Source organism: Alosa alosa, chromosome 19, assembly GCF_017589495.1.
Source record: "Alosa alosa isolate M-15738 ecotype Scorff River chromosome 19, AALO_Geno_1.1, whole genome shotgun sequence".
NCBI lineage: Eukaryota > Metazoa > Chordata > Actinopteri > Clupeiformes > Clupeidae > Alosa > Alosa alosa.
Window position 1 is genome coordinate 3,368,686 of NC_063207.1, and position 12,180 is coordinate 3,380,865.

Below are 12,180 nucleotides of genomic sequence, written 5' to 3' on the forward strand. Positions count from 1 at the left end.
TAGTCTGTCAACAGTCGAACAAGTACTGCTTAACAGGAGTAACTTGTGATGGCACTTGAGTCCCTGCAGGCTATGAGCCAATCTTCAGGTAATCTTGAGTGTAATTGTGTTGCTATTGAGAGGAGCACTGGAACATAGTTCTGCTCCTGCGTTCAATTGTGAATGTATGGAGCCATACATCAATGGTGTCATACACCTGCTGTGGCTGAAGATGTAGACCTCAATAACACATTTGTAAGTTTCTATGCCTTTGTGTGTATTCATGGCAAGGCAGTTTCCTGATGTCTGTGTGTGTGTGTGTCTGTGTCTGTGTGTGTGTGTGTGTGTGTCTGTCTGTGTCCGTGCACATCTCAAGGGTACTGTAGGTGTGTAGAAATAACCAGATTCAACCTGAATCATTCTGCAAAGGTTAAACATTTTTCTTTCAGTCAAAGTGAAAGTTCAGGATAGCTGTCATTTTTCTTCTGAAGCCTGCTTATCCAGTTTCAGACAGTCAGCCAAGCATCTTAAGTCTAACTATGAATGTGTGGATTCCAGCCTGTTCAGGCAAGCTAACGCAACGGCAGCTCAGTGCAGATCCCTACTGAGCTCCACACAGCCTACATTATTCTCTGTTTGTGTACCTAGAGAAGCAGTGCAAAGGGCCAATCACACCTGGAACGATAACTATAAGTGTAACGGATGCCAGTCTGAGGAAGAATCACACAGCTCGGAACATCACAAGCCAATAACATTTTGAATGGGACAAGTGTATATCAGAATTACATGCTGAGCTAGTTTGAACAGAAGCATCTGCTAGATGAATAAATGTTTGTCTTAAAGGTGTACTATGCAGGTTTAGGTATTTTTGGCAAGTGTAGAGCTCCCTCTAGAGTCACGATGTATTTATATGTTACTCTGCTATTGTAAATAGCAAAGTTCTCGTGACTTATCCCCCCTGTACGCAGTGCAAATGCTTTTGTTGTGGAGGTGAAGGATTAACAACAGGCAAAAACTATCTCAAAAGAACTATATCTACTGACAAAGTAATGTTTCAGATTCTCACGAGTTTTGGCGGGGCGCCACTCTTGGAAGTTGCATGGATGGTTTTCTCAGTAGGGTATCGCTACGTCTATGCTGTATAGCTATGCTAAGTGAACGTTTCGCCTATTACAAGTTCGTTTACCATCAAATTGGCTTCGTAAACTGGGAAAATCTTGCATATTGTGCCTTTAAGAGTGTCAACATTACAGTACTTTATACCCACTCGTGACATCTCTATCTTTTCAAGTGTCCACCACCTGCAACAGTTGCTTAGGTTGTTGGCAGGATACTGATGGCTGTTGACAGGATACTGGTGGGTCTACTAATTACTCTCTGGCACCTGTTCATCTTATCTTCTCTACCTGGAAATGCTTCTTTTCACACAAAAGTACAACAGTGTCAGGCATCTATCTGGAGTTATGCAATCAAGCTGCACAACTGAAAGGAGACTGGTTTGCAAATTAAAAGGAAACACCCTGGTTTGCAAATTAAAATGAGACACACTGGTTTGCAAAAGAGCTCAGATGAGGATGTGTTGTTTATTTTTTCTTAGGTGTTGTTGTTTATTTCACATGTTTACTTCCCTATTTTGCCCATGTTGACAGGGATTAATATCACGAACCAAAGACTTTGGGGATGCTTATGGGTCCATTCGTAAGAAGCTGGCCTTCATAAACGAACAGTGTCTGGCTTCACACACCCTCCAGCCGGACATTCTGGCCAAGAAGAGTCAATGCGACCAGTTGAGGGTGAGTCACACTGGACTGGACAAACTCATCTTTCCTCGGACTCACAGATAGCCAGAATCGTGTAGATATAACATGCTGTAGTGACAAGTTTAAAATGATTGCTATGGTGTCTTTTCCACTTTCAAAGTCACTTTTGAATTTGCCGAGGCTTTTCCCCCCCGAATCTCAATTGTAATTTGGATTTGAAGGGGTCTCAGTGATTTTTTTAATTTTTTTTGTCCTTATGTACATGAACAAATCACTTACGTTTTTCTTAAGGGGTCCCCATATCAAAAGGATTAGCAATGATTACGCGCGACTCACCCTATCCTGTCAGGCGACGCCTCTGACAGGTTTTTAATGAGGAAATTTAACCTTGGAGGGGCTTTTACGTGCAGGTCCTCAAGAGGGACTTGGAGGATTGTGAGGCTCACATCACCGCGCTAGAGACACTGGTGTCATCCAGTCCCACCAACAGAGCCAAGTTCGAGTGCCTCTTCGCCGACTGGAATATAGTCTACAAAACCGTCAGGGTAACTAGTCATTTACGGATGCTAAATAGAAGACAATCATAGTCTCTTCATGTTGTTCAATTTCTGTGAATTTCTGTGCATTTTTGTGATTTTGTGTGATCTCCAGGTGAGGGTGAATGAGTGTGAGCATCAGATCTCGGAGCACGAGGTCTTCCACGAGAGTCTGCTGAGTGTGGAGAAGTGGCTGATGATCATGCGGCAGAAGCTGGAGTCGTTCCGCAGCTCTGGCGGGGAGTGGAGCGTGGAGAACCGGCAGCACGAGGCTGAGGTACGGCTCAGCTCCGCTCCGCGCTTCCTCCCTCTCCTCCTCCCCTCCCTCCTACTCCACACATTCCCAGCAGGCTAGCCGCCGTTTGTCTTGACACATCAAAGACCATTGAACTTATTCTTTTTGACTCAGTTCAATTCTGTGTCAGCCTGTCTTTGACACATCAAAGGGGATTGTAGCAGTAGTTTCAATTCAGTGAGTTTATTTTTCAGCCTGCCCACTGTATATTTCATATCACTCGGCATAGACAGATTATAAACATTGTAACTGTGTGAGTGGATTTGACTGCGCTAAGAGTTGAGTGGTTGAGTTGAAAATTTAATTGTTCATACCCTGTATGGCCTGCAGAGGGCGCTAGGGGAGTTTCCGGAGAAGGAACAGCAGCTTCGGCAGACGGAGCACCAGGGGCAGAATGTGCTGGCCAAGACCTCTGAGGAGGGCAAAGTTCACATCATCCGTGACCTGAAGCGCCTGCGGGAATCCTGGAAGACCCTGCAATCCCTCAGCCTCCACCTGCACAGGTCAGAAGGGTTTTATACTAGAGAAGGTTGGGAACGTCTGTGTGTGGACACAGCATACCGTACAAGGGCAGTGTTAATATGTTGTCATCCCAAAATTGTTGACACAAATTTACATACTAGCTCATTTTTTGTGTAGAGTGTTTTGTGTCTGTAGTTTCTTTTAACAAATCAAACTTTGTAGACCACATGCTGGGATATTTAATAGTACAATTTTAATTGAATAACAACAAAGTTGCTCTATAGTCAGACTAAAACACTGAAAGAACTAAGTTTGTTTACTCGCTGGTGGATAGCCGTCTACTGCACTGCAGATGAAGGTGCTATATATAGGAGGTATGTCAACATGCTGAGGCCTGTGTCTCTGCAGGGTCCTAAACAATCAGCTCGCGGGTCATCAGTTTATATAACATAGATGTGACAAGTAATGATAAAGCTGCTTTCTAGCAAAACTAATTTTATCAATCAATGTGCTTTGTCTGCATGTGTAGAGTTGTTGACTTGTTGACATGACCGTATGATTATAGATTTTCATGTTTGTGGTTGAGTTACTTTAACTGAAGATTGTACTTCTGCAGGCTTCTGAATGGACAGGGGTCACGGGTCAAAGGTCAGCCTGGAGAGACAGCAGGAGGGGTCAGAGGTCAAGGCTCAGGTGGTCAGGTCGAGGGTGCTGCGGAGAACCCCAGAGGTCCACGTCGCCGCCTGTGGGAGCACGAGGGCTCGGCCGACGCACATGGAGAAGGCCTGGAGATGGACGAAGAGTTGGCAAGGCCTCCTCCTGTCGTAGCCTGCTAGGCACGGGCCGGGCCAGCGCCAAGAGAGCGGAGGAGGGGCGGGCCGACCAAACCTGTTGCCCAGCAACGGCAGGGGTCAGAGAGCGTTCTGCGGCGGCCAGAGTGTGGACGAGGTGGACTCCGAGCGCTCGGGAGGGGAGCTGGGGGTGAGCGCGGGGAGGACTGCCCAGAGAGGGGAGCAGGGGGCGAGCACGGGCAGGACTGCCCAGAGAGGGGGCCTGGCGGTCTGCGGAGACGCCGGGGCGAGCAGGCGGACGGGCCAGTGGGTGGAGGAGCACGCCGCTGCCTCCGGAGGGGAGGGAGGGGCCCTGGAGGACGGCGAAGGCTACAGCCCGGGCCTCAGCCTGAGAGCACGCCGCCGCAGCGGAGAGCAGAGCGGGCTGGACGACTCCAGGTCCAGGGGGGCGAGAAGAGACGCGTCCGGTCGACACTCCGGCACGACACCAACGCCCACAAAGGTAGGGAGCCAGAGCAGGCAGCAGAGAGGAGGGGGGGGGTGTTTATGTCCGAGAGGATTGGGGTCATGTGAGGGGTGTGTATGAAGGTATGGGATATGTCTTAGAGTAGTAGGGTCTTTGGGGGTCGTGGTGGTCGTTGGGTGTTGGGGGGGGGGGATGGGAAGAGTATGTGTTCCCCATGTGCCTCGCGCGTGCCCCCATGCTCTTTTCATGTCTGCTGCCTGGCTGGTGCCTTTGGGTTATGCGGTCTTGTGTGGTGAACGACTCATCTCTCCACACAGGGGGGCCGCGGCCCTGCCGACTCGGGGGAGCAGCGGCGACACTTTGACATCTGGCTTCAGAGGGAGACTGACAAGCTCTCGGGGATTCTGAACAGCCACCGAGCCATCAGCGCCAAAGAGCTCAAGATCAGAGAGAATACGCTTAAGGTGGGCACACACGCACACACACACACACACACACACACACACACACACACGGACACACGCGCGTTGTTGCGGCGGAGAGGGAGGGGAGATCTTTTCATCAAAGTTTCAGATGCTGAGAACGGAACTGCGTTAGGTTTGCATGAAGTCACTCCTGTTTGTATGTAAGAGCCTCTGTCATTGTGAAATTGCTCAGATGTGTCATCTTAAAAGGTGACGACGGGGGTAAACCGTTTTTGGAATAATAATCCATGTATGCACAGGTCTGTGTTGGTTACTGCTTGGTTGATGGTTTTATCCCTTACTGAAACTCCAGCTCCTGATGACGTTTTGAGGGTTGAAGTTTTTATCTCAGGCTTTGAGAGAGTGAAAAAAAAGGCAGATCAAACCTTGGCGAGGCTCGGCCTCCTGCCAGGCGGTGAGAATAGACGTTGGCAGCCGAGCTCTCGGATCAGCCAGACTGGCGCGCACATTTACGACGAGTGGTGCTAAAGAGCAGCCGCTTCAGGTCTCCAGCGAGAACTCCCATCCCATGTGATGAAAGAGTTACTGTGCTGCCTTTCAAGTCTGTTGGAGATGGAGGAGCATAGTGAAAAGATTGAGATACAAACACATAATACCCACACACACACACACATACGCACATGCACACAGGCACTTACACACAGACACACACACAGACACAGACACACACAGTCACACTCAAACTCGGCAGTCATGCCAACAAGCATTTGTTTTTCTAAACTATAACCTATTTTCCCTTTCCAAAACTTTCTGCCTTACACAATGTGTTCATTATGGCTTGGGCTGAGTAACTGACTGACACAACCGACTTGTTTATGGTTCTCTGTTGTTTTTATTTTCAATAAACATCACGTCAGAAATACAGCTGAGAGAGACTACCAGCCATTGTTAGTGTAACGTGAAGAAAGAGCTTTTGATTGCGTGGTGGCAAAGTAACATCCATATATAGACATGTTCTCTTTTGCTACTTTTCCTGTCAGCTACCCTTCAGCTTTGTGTTTTGTTTTGTTTTGTTATTTTTTTTAAACTCCCATCAGGCCTTGCGGTCTCGTGTTTCCTGGGGCCAGGGTCAGTTTCAGCAGCTGCTGGACTCTCGGGCCGGGTCAGGGGCCGGCGCCGGCCCAGAGGTGGAGGACGTGGAGCTGGAGGACTTGCGGTATCGCTGGATGCTCCACAAGTCCAAGCTGAAGGACGTGGGCGAGCTGAGGGACCGTCTCGGAGTGGCGGTAAGTGTGTGCAAGTGCAGCTGTGGCCAGCAGGGGGCAGTAACATACAGTTCAGTTCAGTCGTGAGGATGTACAGGGTTCCCACGGGTCATGGAATTTCTGGAATATCATGGAATTTTGGAAAGTCTATTCCAGACATGGAAAGTCAGGGAATTTTATAATTTTTGAGGCAAAGTCATGGAATATCAGGGAATTTTGTTGTAGCAGTAACACTTCCTCTAACTCACTCACTCTCTCTCTAACTCACTCACTCACTCACTCTCTCACCCTCTCTCTCACTCACTCACTCACCCTCTCACTCACACTCCCTCTAACTCACTCACTCTCCCTCTAACTCACTCACTCACTCACTCACTCACTCACCCTCTCTCTCACTCACTGTTTTTATCCTTTTCCAGTGTCATGTTACGAGCCACACTACACACTTCCGCCTCTCCTCCATCTCAAACTGGTTCATCTGAAACCTCTATATGCACCATTAGTGTTGTGGTTATTGCCTGGAGTTTTAATGCAGCTTGTGAGATGTATGTCCTACATTACTGGCCGACGTTAGAAATTTGGGGGGCTGGTTATTGACTCTCCTCCGAGACTAGGGCGCTTCCTGCGCATGCTGAGATGGTATCGGCGCCGTGTGTTTTGCGTTTTGCGTCTTGCTTGTGTGCAGTGTCCTCAGACGGCGTGTGGACTAAACTCATCCCTCCTCTGATTGCAGGATGTTGGTGCTCAGAAGGAGGAGCTTGTCCGATCGGGAAAGGAGGTGACTGCTGTCTCACTTCCTGTGCTGAATTAGACTTTTTAATCATTTTGCAAGTCCAATGTAATACATAAATGAATATTACACTACTGTGAGTGGAATTTCAACCCTGTACCATCTTAGTTAGTCCCATCGTAGTCCCTGTTGCTCCTCGAGGTGGACTGTAGGCTGCACTAAATCCTGCATTGTGAAGGGCCTGCACGGGTGACATGTAAATAACACTTAATCCTTTATCCTAACCACTACTTGCTTTGGCCTCTCAGTCTTGGCTCCAGTCCTGTCTCTCTCCCCCTCTCTCCCTCTCTCTCTCTCTCTCTCTCTCTCTCCCCTCTCTCTCTCTCCCTCCCTCTCTCTCTCTCTCTCTCTCTCTTTCTCTCTCTCTCCCTCTCTCCCATTTTCCACCTTCCATCTCTCTATGTCTGTCTCTCTCTTTCTCTCATTTCTCGTTTCATTTTCTCTCTTTTTTTCTTTTCTTTTCTTCCCTCTCTCTATCTCTATCTCTTCCTCTTCACCACCTGTTCAAAATCACACGGACAGCATGCCATCCCTCGGTGTGTGTGTGTGTGTGTGTGTGTGTGTGTGTGTGTGTGTGTGTGTGTGTGTGTGTGTGTGTGTGTGTGTGTGAACCAGCAGGTGCAGAGATGACGTGGTCTATGGCCCCCCCCACTTAAGTCCCCAGCTCAGGGTCCGACGTGTGTGTGTGTGTGTGTGTGTGTGTGTGTGTGTGTACACACACCTGAAGAGTGTGTCACTGTTAGGGAAGCACAAATCTGTGTCTCTCTGTGTCTGTGCAGATGATCCTCACCTCTGCCAACATCGTCTAACTATTAACTCTTTATTACTCACATACACATTTACACATTCTACCAGTTTAGAGGTTTTTGTAAACCAATGATTAGCTATTTTACATCTAGAATCTGATTCAAGATATTATGTAACCAAAACGCACCACTGAATGTATCATTAACAAACCTTAAGTAATAGGAAGAGCTTTGAATAATGTCTAGTTAATGTTTTGTTAATGCAAGCTGCTTCAGTCACTAATGATGGTGTAGGGGGCTGTTGATGTTGAGGTTGAGGGCTGAATGGAGTTCAGCAGGCTTTATGATGTGCCATGGTGCTTTGTCTGAAGCAGCTGTTTATTGGTGTCATTTCCTGGGTGGGGAGTGTCCTCATTAAGAGTGCAATAAAACAGTCACACACACACACACACACACACAGAGATAAACACACACCTGGACTCCACATGCCTGAAGTGCTCTCCCTGCAGGTGATTTTTTCTTCTTTAATTGGCTCTGCTCGTGCTCACACTTGGGCTAAATGCAGGTCAGATCTGAGCCAGGTGCGTTTCGGAGCCAGCCACAGTCTGCATTGTTTTGAACCCAGAACCCAGTTATCATTACCGTCTGCCTGCCTGTTACTCTTTGGCTGCTGTGTAAACAAAAGGGAGCTTACTGAGTAACTCACTCTTACTCAGGCAGGGCACAGTATCCCCGGCTCAAACATTCCAAACAGCGGGTGGAATCTAATTCAATTGAATTCATTTTAGGTGTTTACTTTGAGCTCAGAGTTGTAACTCCAAGCTGCCATTCCAATCTGTAATAACACAACAAAAACAACAGCAACAACACAGAAATCCCTGTAAGTGCACGCAGCCAGTTTTACAAGCTGCATGAGAGTAGAAGAGGGCTCCTTGCAGCTTCTCCACTGTGCATTCACCGTCGGGTTTGTGGATTTATGATCTATAATCACACCCTCGCTCCGAGATACCGAGTCCTATGACTACTGTTTTCAGTTGGTGTGATCTGCCTGAGAGAGAGAGAGAGAGAAGAGAAGAGAAGAGAAGAGGAGGAGGAGGAGGAGGAGGAGGAGGAGGAGGTTTGATCTGCATTGTCCTCCTCTTCCTCTTCCTCCTCATCCTCCCACATGTGCTGGCATCGCGACACTCCTCTCTGTTCCTCTCGGTTCCTCTCCTCGGGTGTGGAGGCGGAAGGTGAACGCAGAGAGAAGAGCAACTGAGCTGAGCTGGCAACCCTGCCGCCCTCACACACAAACACACAACCATTGAATGTGGATGCACACACGTGCGTACACACACACATACACGCACACACACACACACGTACAAACATGTACACACACACATACTTTCACCCCTGCCACTCAGAGACGGATAAAATAAAACTTTTGTTTTTCAGTTCTGTGATTCAGTGTCACTTAATTTAGCTTTCTGCAGAGTGTAGATTCATCTCGTCTGTGTATCATGTTGAAGCCTTCTCTGAATCATGTAATGTGACGCACTTAGAAAGCTAGTGTGAGCATTTGTGTGATTGAATCAGTGAAATGTGCTATGTATAATCCAGTTTGCCAATAACAGCCAAGACTCATTTAGGCATCTCTAAATGCTGCCTGTATGCTCCCGGAGAAAGATTGTTTGTGCCGTACGCAGAATTAAGAAAAGGAGTTGTTGTTTGGTTGGGTTTCTCTCGCGGAGCCTGTTGAAATGGCAGGCCAGTGCTAAAATATCAGCAGAGAAGAGCGGTCAGTGTTGTTCGTGAATCACACAGGCTATTGGCACAAGCCTGCTGAGAGGAGGGATGAGATGGTTCACACTGATGAGTGTTAGTGTGTGTGTGCGTGTGTGTGTTCTCTTGCCAAACAGGATGTGCACTGTGCAGGTGATTACTTATGTGTTTGTGTTTGAAAAATAATGTCCGTGTGTCTGGGGTGGGGTGTGTATCTAAGTACTTGTTTTTTATTGTAGGAGAATGTCTTGTTTTATAGATTACTGAATGTCTTGTTTTATAGATTACTGAATGCAAGACTGCAGATGATGGATGAGACTACAGACAGTGACTCATGATATTATTATGTTGAGACATTTTTTTTTCAAGACTGTTACTTGTTAATTGCTTATAATGTAAGGTGGCTAAATGTGTACCTGTGTGTGTGTGTGCCTGTGTGTGTGTGTATGTGTGCCTGTGTGTGTGTGTGTGTGTGTGTGTGTGTGTGTGTGTGTGTGCCTGTGTGTGTGTGTGTGTGTGTGTGTGTGTGTGTGTGTGTGTGTGTGTGTGTGTTTGATCTGCCTCCCCAGGAGAGCTGCTGCGGTTTCCTGTCCCGTGTGTGTCGCGTGGCTCTGCCCCTGCAGCTGCTCCTGCTGGCCCTGCTGCTTCTGGCCTTCCTGCTGCCCATGATGGACGAGGGCACCAGCTGCTCGCTGTCCAACAACTTCGCCCGCTCCTTCAACATCATGCTGCGCTACGACGGACCCCCGCCCACCTAGACCGGCGGCCACGACCCCGGCCAGCCCTGTGGGGCGACACAGGGCGACTCCCGACATGCATCGCAACGCCACCGAAATGCCACCCACCTCGACCGCCCGCTACGAGATCGCTCAGCCCTGTACGCATGGGGAACAAACACAGGCAACACTGAAGCGCTCTGCTAGGCAAAGATCCCTGTAGTCAGCCGGTCTACCATGTTTGAGTCTCAATGACTCCTCCGCGGAGTGGAATGTTTTCCTCGTTTCCAATGGGCTATGCCTCAGTAATCGGGAGACTTCTAAACAAACACTTAATTTATGACCAAAAATAATAAATCAGTCGAAAGTCTATAGAAATGCAGATCTAGGTCCCTGGCGAATCCACTTCTCTCCTCTCTGCTGGGTGCTGGGCCTGTGTGTGTGTGTGTGTGTGTGTGTGTGTGTGTGTGACTGTGTGTGGGCGAGTTTGGCTCGCCCAGTCCGTTCTGTTTGACTCAAGCTGTTCTGCACTCTGCACCCACTCTTCCAAGCCAACTCGGTCCTTTGATCCTCCAGAAGAATAGAGCGAGAGAGAGAGAGAGAGGGAGACCTCACTAGTGATTCTGTGGAGGAATAAGCAGATGCATTATTCAGCCGAATACACGCATTCCTTGACAGCGTCTGATTCAGGAATGAATCCTGTCGGGAATGATTTCAGGTCTGAGGCGGACTTTGCAGAACTACATCTGACCTGGGTCAGATCCGCCATCTTGGTTGCTTTTGAATTGCTTATATTATCATGTCTGACACGAGTATTCAAATACAGGTGTTTTTGAATGCTTATATTATTATGCCTGACACGAGTATTCAAATACAGGTGTTCTTCAATGTTTGAATGCTTATGAACTGGCATCGTCAAGGTGGTTTGTTTTGTTTAAAAAGCAGACGAGCTAGAGCCCCTGACAATGTAACCACCTGACTTAAAAAGCGGATGTTACTTTGTACTGTAATACCCCATTAGTTTAACATGCAAGCCTTTCCTTAACCCTAGTAAATGCCTTCTAAAATGCATAGACAGTGCTGTTTACTTTCTTAATTTGTTGATTTTATATGATTCTGCGTCGCATGATGGAGAAATAGTGTTTGAATTTCCTCTGTGCATCTTTTACTTCATGTCTTTAATTCCACGTTGACTTCAGAAACAGTCAGAATGATCCTGTATAGCTTGAGGGCTCTCTCACTGACATCACAGTCTTCAGTTTAAACTGTCATTAGTCATATTTTACCTCACACCTGTGGCGTTGTGTCTGTGCAGGCAGGTCTTTCTTCTCCCCTGAGTCCGCAAAGCCTGTTTCACCACACGCACACACACACACACACACACACACACACACAAAGGTCTGACAAAGCGACAAAATTCTCTTGACATTTTCTGAAAATAGTAATTACGCAATAATCCCTCGTGTCCTTTGACATTTTCTTGGCACCAACTGCGTGCTGAATGTCAACATTTGTTCCTTTCTCGAGTTTTCTTTCAAAAAGAGTGTTTTGGAAGGCCTAGATTACGGAGTGAAAATAGCCCCCAGTTCAAGAAGAATGTCCTTTTTTGAACAGACTCCCAAACGACTCTCTGACCTCCTTGCCCTCCCACCCCCCCCCCCCTCCTGCTCCCTCCTGCCGCGCTGAGGAGGGGACTGTTGTGGACTCTGCTCGTTTCTACGGAAACCGGGACAACATCCACTTAGTGCCGTAGCAGGGCATGTTCTTAGGTTCGCCACTGGAGTTATGAGCTCACTACAAATAGTTTTAACATGGTTAAAGCTAAGACTTTAACTGCTTTTATTACCCGAGAGTGATGCGTGCATGTCCGACAAAGGCCTCCATTTAGTTGGTCTGCAGAACCACATGTGCAAGAATTCTGTCCGTCAACCATTTGATGCGTTGAGTGACCAATCTTCTGCATGTGGCTGTGTGTGTGTGTTTGCAAATCTATGAAGCAGAGATAATGCTGTAAGCCTAATGCATGTCTACATGAAGCAATATTAAGATAATTGGTATTATTGACACTTCATACCGGCAGCTGCTTCTCGAATGGAATAGCAGCAGTATATAAGAGGTGACTTTTTTTATTTATTCATGATTTAAGTGCTGTTCCTTGCATCTTGGGTTATTTATTTAATGTTTC

At 47.5% G+C, this 12,180-nt stretch overlaps 1 protein-coding gene across 1 annotated transcript in view; it reads left to right on the forward strand.

Moving 5' to 3' along the window:
- syne3 (spectrin repeat containing, nuclear envelope family member 3) overlaps positions 1–11,396 on the forward strand; it is a 38,206-nt gene extending 26,810 nt beyond the window's left edge. The window contains exons 10-19 of the mRNA XM_048228260.1: positions 1,629–1,772; positions 2,150–2,284; positions 2,391–2,552; positions 2,901–3,073; positions 3,649–3,834; positions 3,869–4,325; positions 4,607–4,753; positions 5,812–6,000; positions 6,713–6,757; positions 9,849–11,396. Coding sequence (XP_048084217.1) covers positions 1,629–1,772; positions 2,150–2,284; positions 2,391–2,552; positions 2,901–3,073; positions 3,649–3,834; positions 3,869–4,325; positions 4,607–4,753; positions 5,812–6,000; positions 6,713–6,757; positions 9,849–10,037 — 1,827 coding nt within the window. The 3' untranslated portion in view covers positions 10,038–11,396. The remainder of the gene's footprint in view (positions 1–1,628; positions 1,773–2,149; positions 2,285–2,390; positions 2,553–2,900; positions 3,074–3,648; positions 3,835–3,868; positions 4,326–4,606; positions 4,754–5,811; positions 6,001–6,712; positions 6,758–9,848) is intronic.
- The last annotated feature ends 784 nt before the right edge of the window (positions 11,397–12,180 follow it).